The sequence below is a fragment of the Capra hircus genome, chromosome 27, assembly GCF_001704415.2.
Source record: "Capra hircus breed San Clemente chromosome 27, ASM170441v1, whole genome shotgun sequence".
NCBI lineage: Eukaryota > Metazoa > Chordata > Mammalia > Artiodactyla > Bovidae > Capra > Capra hircus.
In genome coordinates this window covers 8,230,956-8,249,390 of record NC_030834.1, presented here as the reverse complement: position 1 = coordinate 8,249,390, position 18,435 = coordinate 8,230,956, and the positions used below count along the sequence as shown (strand labels likewise).

Below are 18,435 nucleotides of genomic sequence, written 5' to 3'. Positions count from 1 at the left end.
AAAGACCTGGCTCCTCGTTCCCTCCGGAAGCCGCCGGGCAGGCAGGAAGTGACGAAGCAGACGCTGTCCGGTCCGCGCGGGAACCGGGTCCGCGCGTCCGGCCGCCGGCGCGGCGCAGAGAGCCCCCGCGGAGCAGCCCGGCCGCGCGCCGCCGGCGGAGCGAGCCGCGTGAGTGGCCCCGCGCCCCGCGCCCCGCCCCGCCGCGCGCCCCGCCCCGCCCCGCCCCGCCGCGCCGCCCCCGGGCCCGCTGCCCGCGCCCGGCCGGAGCGAGCCGCCGGCTCCGCGCCCCAGAGCCCCGGGACGGGGCTTCCCCGTCCGCCCCCCGCTCTGCTTTCCGGGAAGAGCGCGCCTCGAACGTCTGGGTCGGGCCGGGAGCGCGCAAGTGCGTGACTCCCCCGCCGGGGGGTGGCTCCGGGCGAGTTGTGTAACCCTCACCCTCACCGCCGCCGTCACCCCCGGGGCTCCGGCCAAGTGGGAGCTCGAGTGCACCCAGCACGCGGGTGGTGAGTCACCGAGTCTCTGGGCTGCCCGGCACGGGCGCCCGCAGATGTCCACTGCCCTTCCTCGGCCCGCCGGTTGGCCCGTGACTTTGTCCCCTTCCGCTCCCGCAGCCCCAAGCCTTGAGCGCTTCGGAGGATGGAGAGAAAAAAATCCAGTCGGTGGTGGTGGTGGATAGTGTTGTGTGAGCAACTCGTGGAACTGTTTAAGTGATTCTCATCTGGATTCGTTTCGAAATAACAAAGCTCTTAAGTGAGAGGCGAAATTGGTAACATTTAAGACGTGATGACAAGGGATCTTCAATTAAGATCCCCCTGGAGGAGGGCGTGGCCACCCACTCCAATCTTGTCTGGAGAAATCCATGGACAGAGGAGCCTGGTGGACTCCAGTCCATGGGGTCGCAAAGGGCAGACACGACTTAGCGATCAAACCACCACCACCAGAGGTAGTATCAGGAACCCCAAAGAGGAGAAAAAAATATATATATATATATGTGTATATATAGTTTATGATACAGTCACTTGATCCCAAGAAGAGGTTTAGTCCTCTACGTAAAAGTTTGTCAAACTGAAATCTATCCCTAGTTGTTCACGTTTTGCCAACTTTATCTCTGGATATTTATTTCAGCAAGGAGTTGATCAAGCATTGATTTACAGGGAAAATATGTGGGAAAGGTTCCGTTTTCTCAGAAAAGCCCTGCATGACAATCTAAGCACACGGTGAGCTTGCTGAAATATCGATTAATTTGCCAGGCAGGAACCATTTTAATGCCCCTGGGCATTTTGTCCTCAAGAGGGAGGTTGCGTGTGTACACTTGGTTAGCCTGTGGGGAGCTGGGAGGGGGCTGGTCATAGTTCAGGCCACAAGGGAGCCGTCGTCTGTATGGTGACTTTGGACAGGCTTACAGAGTCATGCCATTGGTGATGGAGGAATGGGCAGGACAGGCCTACCCCTGGTGCAAATCTTTCACAACAGCTTCACTACTAAAAATAACTCAAGTGCATGTCCCCAGAACAGTAGTGTTACTGCATAATGTCATTGCATACCAATCAAGTTGTATAACTCTTGGTAAAATTTCACCGTTTGGGGTCAGCAGTACTTTAGAATCCTTCTCCAAATATAACGAGAGACTGGCAGATTTGTAGCAGGAGAAAGACAGCTCTGTAGGAACACACCATTTATTGAGGGGTGCAGGAACAGAATTTTGTGAAACTCTGAAGCAAGGAATTAACCTGGCTCAGAACAGTCAGGTGTTAGAACACAGGTAGGAGACCCTTTCACAGCTGTGTCAGATAAAGACACACCTACAGAATGTCTCAGTAGCCATAGATACGTATATTCCTTGTTCCTTCTCTAATTTCTTGTTAACTCCCAATCCTGAAACCTACCCCACTCAGGGACGGCATGGTAATGCCAGGCCTTCCACAGCATCTCAAATCAGACACCTAAAGTCACCTCTCTCTCTTTTTTTAAAATAATTTAATTTATTTTTGGCTGTACTGGGTCCTCGTTGTTGCGCAGTCTCTTCTTTAGCTGTGGCGAGCACAGGCGGGGGACGGGTACTCTGTAGTTGAAGTGCACAGGCCTCTCATTGTGGGGGCTTCTCTGTAGCTGCAGCAAATGGGCTCAGCAGTTGTGGTTCCTGGGCTCTAAAGCACCGGCTCAAGGGTTTAGTTTCTCTGAGGTATGTGCGATCCGCCCGAACCAGGGATCAAACCCATGTCCCCTGCTTTGGCAGGCAGACTCTTTAGTCATCTCTTACAGCCGAAACAGTCATTGTTATTTTACATTTTGGCACCAACAAAAATCTAGAAAAAAATTCTAGATTCCTTGCCCATAAAGACAGTTATAGTCTCCGATCTTCCAAAAGTTTCCCCTTTTAAGGTAAGTTGATTACTTACTATGAATAATGTTACGTTCAGAGAAACTCTGGAGTTCGGTTTTAAGGCATAAGAATCGAAACTGTGAGTAACATCAAATCCCCCTGCACCTCCCACTCTCTTAAAAAAAAAAAATCCATCACCAGTCTTTAGTAGCTAGTTGTGTATGTTGAATGATTTAGTAATGTTTAGATCTTGCAGCTATAAAATTTTATCATTTAAATTCTGTTTTTATTAGTCTCTGACTGGTTTTCCTAAGACCAATCTTTATTTTCATCAGACACACATAGATGTTTCAGAGACATTACTCTTGCTCTCAGTGTCTAGAATTTAAGTTAAATGGCCGTTCAGTAATACTCCCTTTATTATAAATGAATACAGTCTGTCCCCAGACCTCTGATAGAGATTTCAGGTGTAAGAAAGGGGCCAACATGCCAGCTGACCTGGGAGCAGACCCTGGGGAAATTTCATTTTATGCAGAGGCAAACTGTGAGAAAGGAAACAGACTCTGCCCTTAATGTACACTTGTTAACTGAGACAAATCTACATTAAGAAACATTCTGGAGGCTCATAGGACAGATATTTCAGGAGGAATTTCTACAATGCTTTCACTATTTTAGGATGTCTAGAAAAAATTGCAAAATGACTTCTTAGACATTCCACATACCCTTTTTCTTGGTATTAGAAAATGACTATCACTAGAAACTACAGTAAGTTATCACCTGTCATTTGTTCAGTTTTTCTCCTTTTGACAGAGTGTCTAAAACAACACTTCTGAATTTCTTCCACATATTAAATCATTTATACTTACTTAGTTGAGATTTAACACAAGGGAAGAACTTTCTCCTTAAGGAACAATTCAATGAACTTCCCAACGGCAAGTGAGAAACCGGGACTCTTCCCCTCGCTACTTGATACACTTGCTGTTATCTCTCTTATTCTCTGTGGGAATGTCCAAAGAATGCACTTCCTTGAATAGAAGTCACAGCTGTGTAAATAGCAAAAAGTGACTTTTTATAGCTTCTTTCAACCACGTTTGGCCAGGAGGCCAAGGCTGCACAGATAAAGCTGCAGACTTTCGTTTTCCAGGTGCGTCGGGGGCCTGTGGAAGAGCATGGTCCTGGGCAGCGCCTCTCATCAAAGCCACTGTCACGAGTCCAAGCCAGCTGTGTGGGCCTGTGTCTTAAGTATTCAGGTGCATTTGCCCGGGTAATAGTTACAGGTTGGAAAATGTGCAGTGATATTTCAACCCATATCCTTTTAGAAATATTTTTTTAATCTCCAAGTTTGAACTTTTATATAGGAGCTGTGATGTTTCAAAGTCAGAAATAAGGAGAAATGCATTCCGTGCCTTAGTGATCTAGATCAGGGTTGGTCAACTTTTTCTTGCCTTTTTTTAACTTAATTTTTTATTTTGTTAATATATTGGGGTATGATTGGTGGTTTACAATATTGTGTTAGCGTCAGGTATGCAGCAAAGTGACTCAGTTATATGTGTACATATAGCCATGGTTTTTCAGGTTGTTTTCCAATATAGTTTATTACAATGTTGATTAGAGTTCCCAGTGCTACACAGTAGATCTTTGTTGATTATTTGATATATAAGTGGTTCATATGTATCAATCCCAAACTCCTAATTTATCCCTCCCCACCCCCTCCCCTTTCCCTTTTGGTAACCATAAGTTTGTTTTCTAAGTCTGTGAGGCTGTTTTCTGTTTTATAAATCTTAACAGGCAAGATTGTATATATTTGAGGCTTTGAGGGCTATGAGGCAAAAGTGGAAGATGCTGGTAGTACTCTCAACCGTTTAAAATGTGTTCACTGGAAGTGTAAAACCATTTTTGGCTCCTGGGCCACACGGAGACAAGCAGGGGCTGCCGCTGGCCAGTGGGCTCTCTGTTTGTCCACCTTTGTCCGGCCGTCACACCATCAACCTGCCCCCTTTACTATCTTACAGGCCCATGCCTGGGGGCTACGGAGTGATGGGGGACGATGGGGCCATGGACTACAGCGTCCACGAGGCCTGGAATGAAGCCACCAACGTGTACCTGGTGGTGATCCTCGTCAGCTTCGGGCTCTTCATGTATGCCAAGAGGTAAAGGCTTGAGGTTCTCAGGGTTGATGAGAAGATCCTGAGTTTTGACAAGTTTTGCAGGTTGGTTGGTTTGATCTAAATTCAATGCACAAAAACGATTTCACCAGCATTTTGGTTCCTACTGTGAAAGCTCTCTCTCCTCGGCCCTGTCCTCAAATACCAGACACCAGGACTTGGCTTGGAAAACCCAGCTGCTCCGAGAGCCGGGCTGTGAATGCAGCTCTCGGCTCCCAGGCCAGCTGCTCTGTACTCCCATTCTATCACTTCTGATATAGCTCAGAGTTATCACTCAGCCAGTTCACCATCACCCTCGGACAAGCACATATTTTTGGCCCACATCCCTGAAATGCACAAACACCAACTCCTACATGTTCAGCACTTTTGTCCTCGCACATTTCAAGCTTTCCCTTCTGTTTCTTACTCATGAGTGTGTCCCAGAACTTAGTGAATGATGTTGCATGGTCTGATTTCTTGTCTGTCCATCCTGCAAACACTCAGTCCCCCGAGAACAGGGGCTTTTATTTAACCTTGTGTCCCTGAAGTGGCGCATTAGTGTAAATCCTCCACAAATACTTCCTGCTGTCATTCCAGACACTGTCGCACAGTTTGACTATCCTTTTCCACACTCCCTGGCTCCTTTAAGAACAGTGAGCAAAAAGGGAGGGAGGTGTTGCTTTGAAGAGGAAGAACAGCAGTAGTTAGATTGAGTTGCTTCTGCTCATAGCCACATGCTTTGTGACGTCCTGTACCAAGGTCAGAGGCATTAGACAGTCCGGGATAATTAGTCATCCAAGAATAATTGCTGCCTGGCCTGGGAATAGTTCAGATTCACCCAACCCGTGGGACATGCAGGCTCGCCCTTCACAGCCCCGTGAACCCTGAGCGGCTGGCCTGGACTCCAGGCTAGGGGGAGGGGCGAGAAGAGTCCCCATGGATCACCCCAGGGCCACTGGTAGGTGACAGCGGTCCCCTAAAGAGAGCTGCCACCTCCTCCCCACCCCACTGTTTTAAAAGCATAGACAGGCTCTTGTTCATTTTAACTAGATGACCCCACTAAGGCCATACTATCTATTTAAGAAACAGTTTTATTCATTGTTTCCCAGAATTAAGGTCTGCTCACATTCTGTTTATTCAGTACCCCCAGTAAATTAGCTTATTTGCATGACATGACAGGGAGGGAAAAAATCGTACTTTTTTTGTCTGTGCATTTTTCTAAACAATAGGGCATTTTTTTGTGGCAATGAGGAGAGACACGTCGTATACGAAGTGGGTGTATTCAGTCACTGCTCTTCCTTTCTTGTAACTGTGTGACTATACATGTACAACTTCTTTCTTTCAGTGAAAGAAAGAGTACTTGAGCCAAGGTGGCATCTCATGGGGACAAAACTGAAGAGGGGCTCATGGCCGCTTATGTGCTTTTAATGCAGCTTCTGGTTACTACGATCACAAGAGTGTTACAGTCGTATACCTGAGAATACAAATCTCTTTTCTGCATCGTTTCTGTTTTAGGAATAAAAGGAAAATTATGAGGATATTCAGTTTGCCACCTCCAGCAGAAACTCTGTCAGAGCCCAACTTCTATGACACAATAAGCAAGATTCGTTTAAGACAGCAACTAGAAATGTACTCCATTTGTAAGTATACGCTGCCTAATTACATACGCGTTGCTTAGTCGCTCAGTCCTGTCGGATTCTTTGCAACCCCATGGACTGTGGCCCACCAGGCTCCTCTGTCCTTGAGGTTTCCTGGACAAGAATACTGGAGTGGGTTGCCATTTCTTCTCCAAGGGGATCTTTCTGACCTGGGATCGAACCTTCGTCTCCTGCTTGGCAGGTAGATTGTTTACCACTGCACCACCTAGGAAGCCTTGTTACATACACAAGCATGTTTAATACATACTTTTTAAAAAATTTGTGTCTAGTGTTAAAAGGTTATCAGAAATAAATGATGGTGGCACAGGGAATTATATTCAATATCCTGTAACAAACCTTAATGGAAAAGAATAGGTATGTATATGTGAATCACTTTGATATACTCCAGGAACTAGCACAACATTTTAAATCAACTATACTTCAGTGAAAAAAAATTTTTTTTTAAATTTTAAAAAATAGCTGATAATAGAAGCATAGTACCCGGTTTGCATGAAGTTAGTGCTTCAGGACCCTTCCCCCATGCGGAGCCCTCCCCCTGAAAGGAGCCCTAGCAAGCTGTTTGTGTGATCACATTTTTTGAAAATTCAGCAAAAACTAGATGTTTTGCTGGTCGATGAGACTTCTGTCTGGTCCTCCTCTGACTTGCCTCATGTGCAGTGGCGTTGAGGTGGCCACGAGCACTTTGAGGATCCAGCTAAGGGGAGGTTTTGAGTTGAAGCTACTTTTAGTTTGGGTTTGAGTTTTGTGTTTACAGAGTTTGCAGTCACTTCAGTTTCAATTAAATGACCGCGTACTGCAGCCGCATTATGTGTGTATAGGAGCAGCTTCCAGGCCAGAGGTTATTAACATATCCTGTGAATCCGAACACTGAGTGTGTAGGTGGTGGAGAAGAAACAAAGGTTAAAGGGCACAGAGCCAGGGTGAATGTTACATCCAAGCCACAACCTCTGATGCCACCATTAAAAAAATGAGGTGTGTCTTCCATGGTGTGTCATTAAATGAGGAAGGGCAAGATGTAATTGTATATATGCTAGGGTGCCACTCCTTTAACACTGAATGACTACAACATGTGTGTGTAGTAAAAATGTTCCATCTCATTTTTCTTATCGACGTATAGTTGAGTTACAATGTTGTGTTACACCTGTCTTTACATGTATATGGCCCAGTGATTCAGCTATACATTTAAATATATATATATATATTCTTTTTCAGATTTGTTTTTCCCTGTAGAACACCACGAAATATTGAGTATAGTTCCTTGTGCTGTTTAGTAAGTCATTGTCAGTCATCATTTTGTATTCAGTTGTGTGTGTATGTTAATCCCAACCTCCCAATTCATCTCTCCCCGACTCCTTTATGTCTGTGGGTCTATTTCTGTTTCGTAAAAAAGTTCATTTGTATCTTTTGTTTTCTAAGATGTCACGTATAAGCAGTATCGGTGATATTTCCTTCCCTGACTTCGCTTACATGGCCGTTTAGATTGCCTTCATTGTCTTGGCTATTATAAATAGTGAACTTGGCTTGGCTGTTATAAACAGTGCACCTATGGACATTAGGGTGCACGTACCTGTTCATATATCCAGTTTTCTCTGGATATATGTCCAAGAGTGGGGTTGCAGGATTGGGGTAGCTTTAGTTTGTAAGGAGCATCCATCCGGTTCTCCATAATGGTTGTACCAGTTTACATTCCCAGCAAGAGTGTAGGAGGGTATGTTGTCTCCACATTATTATTTGTAGACTTTTTGATGCTGGCCATTCTGATCCTTGTGGTTTGGATTTGCCTTTCTCTAATAATTAGCGACGTTGAGCATCCTTTCATGTGCTTGTTGGCCTTATATTATGTCTTTTTTGGAGAAATGTCTGTTTAAGTCTTCTGCCCATTTTTTGATAGGATTGTTTGTAAAAATGTTCTGTATAATTATGCAAGCCTGGAGGAAAGCTTGGAAAGATACACATGAGATTATTAGCATTCATTACCTTGATGGGGACGCTGTGGAACTCAAGGAGAAAAGACAGTATTTTTAAAAGAAAGATGTCTGCAGTAAAATCTTAAATGTGAATGCGTGCATGCTCATGGGCATAAAAAGAAGCAAGAAAGAATGATCAGCAAAGATATTACTAGTGTTTCTCTCAGGAGACTGGAATTTCAGGTGAACAGTAGAAAAAAACATATATATATGTATAATTTCTCTAACACAAGTAGAACTTCTAAAAATTCTTCAGAATAAATTTCACCCTGAGAACTATAGACGGCAGTTCCTCTCTGGAAAGGGGCTGCAGGGCTATCAGGTGGGAGGAAGATGCACTTTCAGTGTTTCCTCTTTGGGTCCCTTCTGCATTTTGTATCATATTCATGTGTTACTAGCTCAGAATAAGAAGAAAACCTGAATTTAGCAGAGCGGCATTATTCATAGTAGCCAGAAGATGGGAACAACCGGAGCATCCTTGGCTCCTGAATGGTCCACAGCCTGTGGTCTGTGTGTGCACAGGGATCATTCAGCCTCTAAAGGGAAGGAAATCTGACAGGTGCTGCAACAAGCAGGAACCTCGAAGACGTTATGCTCCAAAATTACTCCTATCAGGAAGTGAAGGAAGCCAGTCACAAAAATAACAAATAGTGTGTGATTTCACTTCTGTGAAGCAAATTCCCAGAGACACAGAGTGGTGGCCTCACCAGGAGCTGGGGGAGGAGGGGACAGGGAGCTTCTGTGTGCGGAGGAGAGAGGTCAGCGTGGGGTGGTGGGCAGACAGTTGCTGCTGGTGGTGGCACAGCAATGTGAATGGAGCTTCTGCCCCCGAACCACTTAAAAATGGGGAAAATGCAAATTTCAGTGTTTTGGTATTGTACCGCAAAAAAAAAATCCCCAAGAAAACCTAAGTATTAAAAACAAAAACACAGAGAGCGAGAAGCTCTGTATGGAAAATTAAAGGATTAGGTTTTCCTTGATGCCTACTCAAAACAGAGGTTAGTGGGAGTGCCCTGGTGGCCTAGCGGTTAGGAGTCGGTGCTTTCACTGCAAAGCCAGAGTTCGATCCCTGGTGGGGGAATCTAAGATCCTGCAATGCCGTGCAACGCAGCCAAAATACAGAAACAAACAAGAAACCCCCAGAAGTTAGTTGGCATCAAAAAAAAAAAAATCCACTGGCATAGCGTATACAATTTTAAACCCAGTGTACCGCTCTCTCTTCTTTAATGAAAATGGCATAAAAATGAAGTTTGTCTGAATGCCTGTGTTTGTAAGGTGTGTTAGTTTCTGTTGCTCTATTACCACAAATTTGGTGGCTGACAGAGCACAAATCTTACAATTATAGGTTAAAAGTCCCACAGCAGTTTCACTAGGCTAAAACCACGGTGTCAGCAGAGTTCTGTTTCTTTCTGGAGGCTGTGAGGGAGCGTGTGTTTCTTTACCTTTTCCAGCTTCTAGAAGCTACCGCATTGCTTGTTTTGTGGCCTCATTCACCCATCTTCAAAGCCAGTGGCATTGCGTCTTTCTGGTCATACTTGCATTTTTATAGCTCTGTCTGTCTCTGAACTCAGCCAGTAGAGGTTCTCTGATTTTCAGGGCCCCTGGGATCAGGTTGGGCCAAATAATCCAGGTGATTACATAATCCCCCCTCTCAACATCCTTCATCACAGCTTTAGAGTCCCTTCTGCCCTAGAAGGCAACATATTCACTGATTACAGAGATTAGGATGTGTATGTATTGGAAGCCGTTGTTATAAATAGTGAGTGTTTGCACATTTCATGAGTCCCATCACATTGCATCATTCTTAGTGTTGATGACATATCTAATCCTGATTTCGTCTGTAGGTTCAAGAAAGAAGCAGACAAAATTCTCTTCCTCAAAGAGTGAAAGTTAAAGTCGCTCAGTCGTATCTGACTCTGTGATCTCATGGACTATACAGTCCATGGAATTCTCCAGGCCAGAATACTGAAGTGGGTAGCTGTTCCCTTCTCCAGGGGATCTTCCCAACCCAGGGATCAAATCCAGGTCTTCCTCATTGCAGGCAGATTCTTTACCAACTGAGCTACCCGGGAAGCCCAAGAATACTGGAGTGGGTAGCCTATCTCTTCTCCAGGGGATCTTCCTGACCCAGGAATCAAACTGAGGTCTCCTGCATTGCAGGCAGATTCCTTAAAAAGGACCCCCCAAATTGTATAAGCTTTAGGCCACAAAAGTCTGGATCCACCCTGAGTATATAAATAAATAGTATTTCTTCCTTTGCTGGTAAAAACTTAACGAGGAGACTGAAAGCTTCAAAGCTAAACCATTCACAAGACTTTGGCCCTCCACTCTCTAGTTTTCAGGTTAAGACCTTCAACAGTTATTTCTCAGAAAAACAAAAACGGTACAGAATTGCAAGTCTGTTTTTTCTTCTCGTGTATATTAATGACAATGTTCAGTAAATGTCTTAGGCTTGTCATTTAATATATAGGCAAATTCCTTATGATGTGGCAAAAGCATTAGTGATCATTTATCTTGAGGTGGAGATGGAGGATAAGAAAGGAGGACATTACAAAATGTTTGAGTTTAGTAGCTTTGTTAGTGTTTACCCTGTATTTTGGGCTTCCCAGATGGTGCTAGTGGTAAAGAACCAGCCTGCCAAGGCAGGAGATGTGGGAGACGCAGATTTGATCCCTGGATCAGGAAGATCCCCTAGAGGAGGGCATGGCAACCCACTCCAGTGTTCTTGCCTGGAGAATCCCATGGACAGAGGAGCCTGGCGGGCTACAGTCCATAGGGTCACAAGGAATTGGACACGACTGAAATGGCTGAGCATGCACTCACTCTGTATTTTAGTGTTCTGAATAAGCCAATGTACAAAACAATAATAATAAACAATGGATATCAGCACTGATGAGAAATTAGAGGATCACAAAGTATCATAAATTTCCTGTAGTGAAAAAAAATTGTTTAAGCTAATTCTTTACTGAGAATCATGACTTGACTGTAATTTAATGATGTGAGCTCATAATGATTTAGTGACTTTATTAATTGTATCTCCTTTTTCCCTTGTTTTTTCTTTTGTTTATTTCCTAATAGCCAGGAAGTATGACTATCAGCAGCCACAGAACCAAGCTGACAGTGTGCAGCTCTCGCTGGAATAAAATCTCAGAAAATCAGCGGCATAAATGCTTGTTGTTCAAGAGTGCAGTCTCCTCCTGCTACTAAATCATGACCAGCGTTTTTGGGTCTTTTTAAAGTTCTGTCTCCATAAAATCATTTTGTTCGTGACTTTCCCCCCAGTTTTCTGGTGTGTTTGGTTTCGCTTTTTAAAATTTCATCTCCAGATCATTTGTTCCACAAATTGAAAATGCCTCCAAAGGCCTGAACACAAGAGGGTTTGGGAAGGTATGCAGCTACCAGAGGTGGCAGTCTTACCTTGTGAAGACCTTCACTCCTTCAGGATGCGGTCGGGAGCAAAAGCGCAAGAGTCTGGAGCCTAGGCCACTTTTGGACTTTTTCGCAAAATTAAAAAATAAAAATCAAATCATTGAAAGAATTTCCTCTTCGATTGTGTCGTGGGATAAATGTCGTAATGGATAAGGGACTAACTAACCTGTGTTCTTGTGGCTGTTGTTACCTCCGATTGAATTAGCCATCTTTGTTTCTTCAGGAGTCACACAGGAAACTGTCTTTTCTGCACGGGGAAATCCTGATGCACACCCCCTTGCTAGTTGTGGAAGTTTCCTGGGACTGGAGTTCGTTCCCCTTCATTGTGTTCCCACGAGGTGTGTCCTTCCACCAGAAGAGTCTTCTTCCAGCCATGCCAGGGCCGTGCTGCTGAATACTTGGGCACCTCTGACAGGTGCTAGCTACTTGCTTTGGGATCTTATGACTGTAAATGTTTAACTGTCTAGCTTCTTGAGCTTTTTTTTTTTTTTTTTTAACCATAATAAGCTTCCCTGTAGACTCATACCTTGTACCATTTTTCTGCTGAAGAGTTCATGCTGAAAACACTGAAATGTTTTTGCCCAGTTTTTCATATTTATTTAAAGAAAAACTGGTTGGAGGTAATAGCAGTTACATTTAACTGTCCGTATAACTGTTCAAGAATTTGTTTTCAGGACTTCCCTGGTGGTGCCGTGGCTAAGACTTCATGTTGCCAATGCAGGGAGCCTGGGGTTCAATCCCCCGTCAGGCCACTGGATCCCACGTGCCACAGCTAAAGCTCTTGAATGCTGCAGCTAAGACCCAGAGCAGCCAAATAAATATTAAAAAAGAGAATTTGTTTTTGAATCAAATGCAGTTTTAAAAGTTAGAGTTAATATTTTAAATGTTATTGCCTTTTCCTTTACAATTATGAAGTAAAGAATATAAATTTTATTGGGTTTTTTAAGATTTTTTTTTTTTTGAGATGGATCATTTTAAAAGCCTTCATTGGATTTGTTATAATACTATTTCTGTTTTTTGTGTTTTGGCTTTTTGGCCAAGAGACATGTGAGATCTTAGCTCCCTAAACAGGGATCAGACCTGCCCCCCTTGGATTGGAAGGCAAAGTCTTAACCACTGAACCAACAGGGAAGTCCCAAGAATATAAATTTTAAATGAAAAAGTTTAGGCCAAATGAAATAATTTCAAGAAAATTGCACTTACTTTAAAATTTATGTCATTCAAAAATGTGTATATTTTACATGGTGGATTGTTGAGCAAATGGAATAATTCTTTCTTAACCCACAGATGAGTTTGAATTCCCCACCTGTACCCAGAATGAATACGTAGAGTGAAGGATTGTAAACTGGTAATTATAGCCTGGGGCGAGCAGAGCCACGAGGGAGCAGTCTCTTAAACTTTGCTCTTATGTAATCGGGTGGGAGTGGTTCATATGCTGTCACTGATGGAGGCACAAACCTGGACAAATTATGAAAACTGGCTATGTCAGCTGATTCGGACAAACTGTGTACCTAAATAAAGGAAAATCACGACACAATTGATGGTAATGGTTTTTTATTTGTCACTAGCCGTGAAATTAAAAGATGTTTGTTCCTTGGAAGAAAAGCTATGACCAATCTAGACATCATATTAAAAAGCAGAGACATTACCTTGCTGACAAAGGTCTATCTAGTCAAAGCTATGGTTTTTCCAGTAGTCATGTATGGATGTGAGAGTTGGACTGAGAAGAAAGCTGAGTGCCAACGAATTGATGCATTTGAACTGTGGTGTTGGAGAAGACTCTTAAGAGTCCCTTGGACTGCAAGGAGATCCAACCAGTCCATCCTAAAGGAGATCAGTCCTGAATATTCATTGGAAGGACTGATGCTGAAGCTGAAGCTCCAATACTTTGGCCACCTGATGTGAATAACCGACTCATTAGAAAAAAACCCTGATGCTGAGAAAGATTGAGAGCAGAAGGAGACGACAGAGGATGAGATGGTGATGGCATAGCCAACTCGATGGACGTGAGTTTGAGCAAGCTGCTGGAGTTGGTGATGGACAGAGAAGCCTGGCGTGCAGGTCCTGGTGTCGCAAAGGACATGACTGAGTGACTGAGCTGTACTGAAGACAGTATCAGATGGCTTTTTATTTGCATCCACTAGATGGTGAACATTGGACTCTTGGCGAGTGAGAGAGAAAGATTCCTCATTTTTCTGTAAAGCCTGATGAGAGTCACACCCCCTACCAGCAGGATCAACGGCAAGGCCGCTTTGAAGTTTCCTCTCTGCTTCCACAGCTGAGCAGGGAAGGGGGGATGCCCCGCGGCCACACTTCAAAGCCACGCCAGCTGACTGTCCTGCTTCTGCACCCCCACTAACACTGGTGTTCTCCTTTCCCTCGTTTCTCTCTTTCACTGCATGAAAGTTGCGAGGTTAGCGCAATGGGGCAGCTCCCCTGGGTGCACAGCTGGGCCAGCCCACTGCTCCAAGGGCACAGTTGTTTGCTCTCAACCTTACACTGTTTCCGGTGGAGTTCTTGAGGATTCACCGGAAAGTAAGATGCAGAGTTTATGGTAAGATTGCTGTAATGTTGGAAATATATTTAAGTATTCAGTAACAGTAAGAGAGGAAATGGTATTAAAAGTAACTTCAGATATTAAGAATAAATGTGTCTTTGTTAGACACTACTGTATATAAAATAACATGATATCACTTATATGTGAAATCTAAAAAAAGTTTTACAAATGAACTTATTTACAAAACAAAAGACTCATAGATTTTGAAAACAAACAGTTACCAAAGGAGAAACGTCATGGGGAAGGATAAATTAGGAGTTTGGGATTAACATATGGGTGCTGGAGAGCTGGAAATAAAAAGGACATTTTGCTTATATCCAACCTTATGCAAAGTAGCAAGGCTCACAGAAGAGCGACTGAAGCTTAGTCTTAATCTGTTTCCCATGCAATTCCCTAATAAAGTCAGCCAGACAAAACTACAAAGCAAGAAGCATCTCCCACCTGTCTTTTTGCCCCTCCTCAGCCTCTTTCCAGTCTGTATGGGTGAGGTTAAGCCTTGATTAAGGAGTTAAAAGTGAGGATGAGGAGGTAACCCAAGAACTGTGGTGAGCCCTACATGGAAACTTCCAGCAACAGGTTGTCTTTCTCCTACCCTGGACCTCTCACCCACAAATGAACAAGCAGCCTGTAACACTGGAGTCTGCTGACCTTTATTGTATTTACATACAGTAAAAAGCTAAAGCTGTACAGCAGCCACACCCAAGGTAGGAAGATGATTAGTCAAAGGGGAAGCAAGTAAAACTGTCTGGGGTAATCGGGAGCTTCTCTGTCCCCAATGTGATACTGAAACCACTGTGCTATTCATGTCTTTTATTTTTGATGTTTCTTATTCCAAAGTTTCTTCTCTTCCAAATCAAGAAGCAACAGAAGTCTCATTACGAAAGAGTGGCTCCATCCTGGGGATTTTCATGAAAGAAATATTTTGACAGATTTCAGACTAGCTGAAGAAAGCTGAGAAGTTTAACTGCAACCAATGTTGATGTTGTTAAACTCAACTGCAAATCCCTTTGACCTCAGAAATCGGAAAAAAAAAAGTCCCATGTGAAATATTTATGATATAACAAGTAAAGGTATTTTATTTATTTTGGGGGGAGGGATTATGTCTCTGAATAACATTTTATTTTGAGGTTTAAAAAACCAGGCACACTTAAGTTGACTACATGCCAGTATGGGCTTCCCTGGTGGCTCAGACGGTAAAGAATCCGCCTGCAATGCGGGAGACCTGGGTTCAATCCCTGGTTTGGGAAGATCCCCTGGAGGAGAGCATGGCAACCTACTCTAGTATTCTTGCCTGGAGAATCCCCATGGACAGAGGAGCCTGGCGGGCTGCTGTCCATGGGATTGCAAAGAGTCGGACACGACTGAGCAACTAAGCACACAGCATGTGCTGATATAAATCTTATATCTGGAATGCTTTCTAGTAAATAGTAACTAGTCCAGAGTAAATGCTTGGTAGATAGTTGCTGAAATAATTAATTAACTCACATCAATTTATAAAATTGATGTTTATTTTTTATATTTTAAAAATAATTCTGCTTCTGGTAATGGAGGAATAATTGTGTCAGACTCTCTTACAGATAATGAGTTCAGAACAAAACATGAAAACAATTTGAAAGAAGCCATAAACAGAGAAACAAGGAAGAAGATAACCCTTGAAAGAAGGGACAGCAGTGGTTGAGATTTGTGTTTACATGGGTTTTTTTGCCTGAAGGTATTTCTTAGTCCACCAGTTGAGAATAACTAGAACTCAAGCAGTGAAATTGATTTGACTTGATAGAGTTCAGAACTTCTAAACTGAAAAGTGAGGAAGAACATCACAGAAAAAAGTGAATTGCAGGAAAAAGTGAACCCCAGAAGGAGGAACCCCAAAATCTGCATATAAATCCTGCCAAGTCCTTGGCTGATCCCTGAATCTACATGAGAGACCCCAAGCAACCTGGCAGAAATCAAACAGCTGAAGGGACTAAGGGTGGTATTCAGCTGGTGCTTACCATTGGCCAGGTACAATTTGAATCTGGCCAAATTTAATCATCTGCTTGAACAAACCCAACCCTTCTCAGAGGGAATTAACAGAATCTAGCGTCTCTAACACCATGTCATCCAAAATGCCCAACATATGATGAAAAAGTACAGGAATGAGAAGAGCATGAAAATAAGATCCACAGTCAGGAGAAGAAATGGGACAATATGGTCCATAGTCAAGAGAAAAAATAGTCAAAGCAAACTGACTCCAAGATGACCTGGATGTTGAATTAGCAGACAAGAACTTCAAAGTAGCCATGACAAAGATGTTTAAATAAATAAAATACCTTCAAGTAAATGATAATCAAAAGGCTTTATCAGCAGCCAACCTGCTGAACAAGAAATACTAAAGAAAGTTCTTTGGGGAAAAAAAAAGAGAGAGAAGTGCTAGCACCTGGAAACTCAAATCTAAGCAAATTCTAGGGATAATGAATAATCAGTTGGGGAAAGACATTGATAGAGCAAGTAGGGGCTCTTATCAAGAGGGAATGAAGAGTATGTACAACACTTTGTACTGTTTTCATTTTTATATAAGCTTGGAATTACTTTGTTATAGAAAAACATTTGTAAATCAACTTCTTGGTCAACCAGATTCTATTTTTTTGTACCATATCAATCTTCACTGAAGTTGAAGCTCAAATACTTTGGCCACCTGATGTGAAGAACGGACTCGTTGGAAAAGACCCTGATGCTGGGAAAGATTGAAGGCAAGAGGAGAAGGGGATGACAGAGGATGAGATGGTTGGATGGCATCACTGACTCGATGGACATGAGCTTGAGCAAGCTCCGGGAGTTGGTGATGGACAGGGAGGCCTGGCGTGCTGCAGTCCATGAGGTTGCAAAGAGTCAGACATGACTGAGCGACTGAACTGAGTCACTGGCAAACTGAAAAGCAGGTGTCTGGACATTATGTTTATTTCTTCTCTACTTCTCCCCACAGTATCCAAAATCCTTCTGCTTTCTATCAAAATCTATTCCAAGAAAGAATCTGAAATACACTTCCACAAAAGTATAAATTACTGATAACAGTCAAAGTGTTACTTCTTATGGGGTGTTTGTTCTGCATTTTAACAGAAAGCCTCCAGTTGGAAAGCAGTGAAGTTTTCAAACATTTCAGAGAGGTAATTCTTAGGGATAAAACTATGTTTATGGCCTCTGAAATCATATTATGAAAGCAGTTAACTAAATACCTTTTTATTTGGCTCCTGCGTCCAATTCTGCCCTCCTTCATCATCGTCATAGGCTTTCCTGATAGCTCCATTGGTAAAGAATCCACCTGCAATGCACGAGACCCCAGTTTGATTCCTGGGTCGGGAAGATCCCCTGGAGAAGGGAGAGGCTACCCACTCCAGTATTCTTGGGCTTCCCTGGTGGCTCAGCTGGTAAAGAATCCACCTGCAATGCAGGAGACCTGGTTTCAATCCCTGGGTTGAGAAGATCCCCTGGAGAAGGGAGAGGCTACCCGCTCCAGTATTCTGGCCTGGAGAATTCCATGGACTATAGAGTCCGTGGGGTCACAAATAGTCGGACATGACTGAGCAACGTTCACTTTCACCATCTTAGTTCCCACACAAACAATCAGAATGTCACCTCTTCCTCCACCAAAATGATAAGATGCATTAGAACTCCTAAATAAAGAGAGTGATTCTACAGTTTCATTTCAAAATAGGGCATCTCAGTGAGATAGGAATAGAGATGTGCTTTTAGTTACCATTTTACAAATGAAGAAAAGTGAACAGTGGGATTGCCTTTTCCAGTCCTGAATGCGTGCAAATGTGCTCAGTTGTGTCCAACTCTTGCTATCCCATGGACTGTAGCCTGCCAGGCTCCTCTGTCCAGGGGATTTTCCAAGCAAGAATACTGGAGTGGGTAGCCATGCCCTTCTCCAGGGGATCTTCCAACCCAGGGATCAAACCCGCGTCTCTTTCATCTCCTGCTTAGCAGGCAGGTTCTTTAGCACTAGCACCTCCTGGGAAGCCCATATACATACATACATATGTGTGTATATATATATATGTATATGTGTATATATATATGCATATATATATACACAATTATTCTTCAAAAAATTAGTAATTAAATTTTAGTTCATCATACCGATAAATATGGTGGCTTAGAAAATTAAAAAAAAAGCAAAAATCCCCAAATGTTAGCTTTAGTGTGTGTGTGGTTACACCAAATTCATATTTGTTAGGTAGGCAAAAGAGGGAAAAAGAGTCCAAAACGGCAGTGGCTACGAGACAAGGAAGGGAAAAGCCCGCGAAAATGAAACAAAAGAAGGTCCGAGGACCGGAGTGAGGACCTCAGGTGAAACAAACAACACTCCTGGCTGGCC

General features: G+C 43.3%; 2 protein-coding genes across 6 annotated transcripts in view; one reads left to right on the top strand and one right to left on the bottom strand.

The window, feature by feature from the left end:
* The window catches only part of SLC20A2 (solute carrier family 20 member 2), a 110,241-nt gene extending 110,123 nt beyond the window's left edge, over positions 1-118 (bottom strand). Inside the window, exon 1 of one of the 2 annotated variants that reach the window (XM_018041867.1) lies at positions 7-118. The gene's annotated coding sequence lies outside the window, so the exon portion shown is untranslated. The remainder of the gene's footprint in view (positions 1-6) is intronic. The other variant, XM_018041869.1, reaches the window with a different exon arrangement.
* Positions 82-13,062, top strand: SMIM19 (small integral membrane protein 19). 4 transcript variants are annotated; one of them, XM_018041878.1, is made up of 4 exons: positions 82-168; positions 4,336-4,473; positions 5,983-6,107; positions 11,171-13,062. In XM_018041878.1, exons 2-4 carry the CDS (start codon positions 4,340-4,342, stop codon positions 11,233-11,235), a joined length of 324 nt encoding a protein of 107 aa, XP_017897367.1. In that variant the 5' UTR covers positions 82-168; positions 4,336-4,339; the 3' UTR covers positions 11,236-13,062. The 4 variants fall into 4 exon arrangements, with proteins under 4 accessions (XP_017897367.1, XP_017897368.1, XP_017897369.1 ...); XM_018041879.1 differs by lacking the exon at positions 82-168 and adding an exon at positions 248-503 and having other exon boundaries at positions 11,171-13,058; XM_018041880.1 differs by lacking the exon at positions 82-168 and adding an exon at positions 250-382.

Coding starts and splice junctions, on each gene's coding strand:
- SMIM19 (XM_018041878.1), top strand. CDS start 4,340: ATGCCTGGGGGCTACGGAGTGATGGGGGACGATGGGGCCATGGACTAC. Junction 4,474..5,982: donor CTCTTCATGTATGCCAAGAG/GTAAAGGCTTGA, acceptor TTTCTGTTTTAG/GAATAAAAGGAAAATTATGA. Junction 6,108..11,170: donor ACTAGAAATGTACTCCATTT/GTAAGTATACGC, acceptor ATTTCCTAATAG/CCAGGAAGTATGACTATCAG.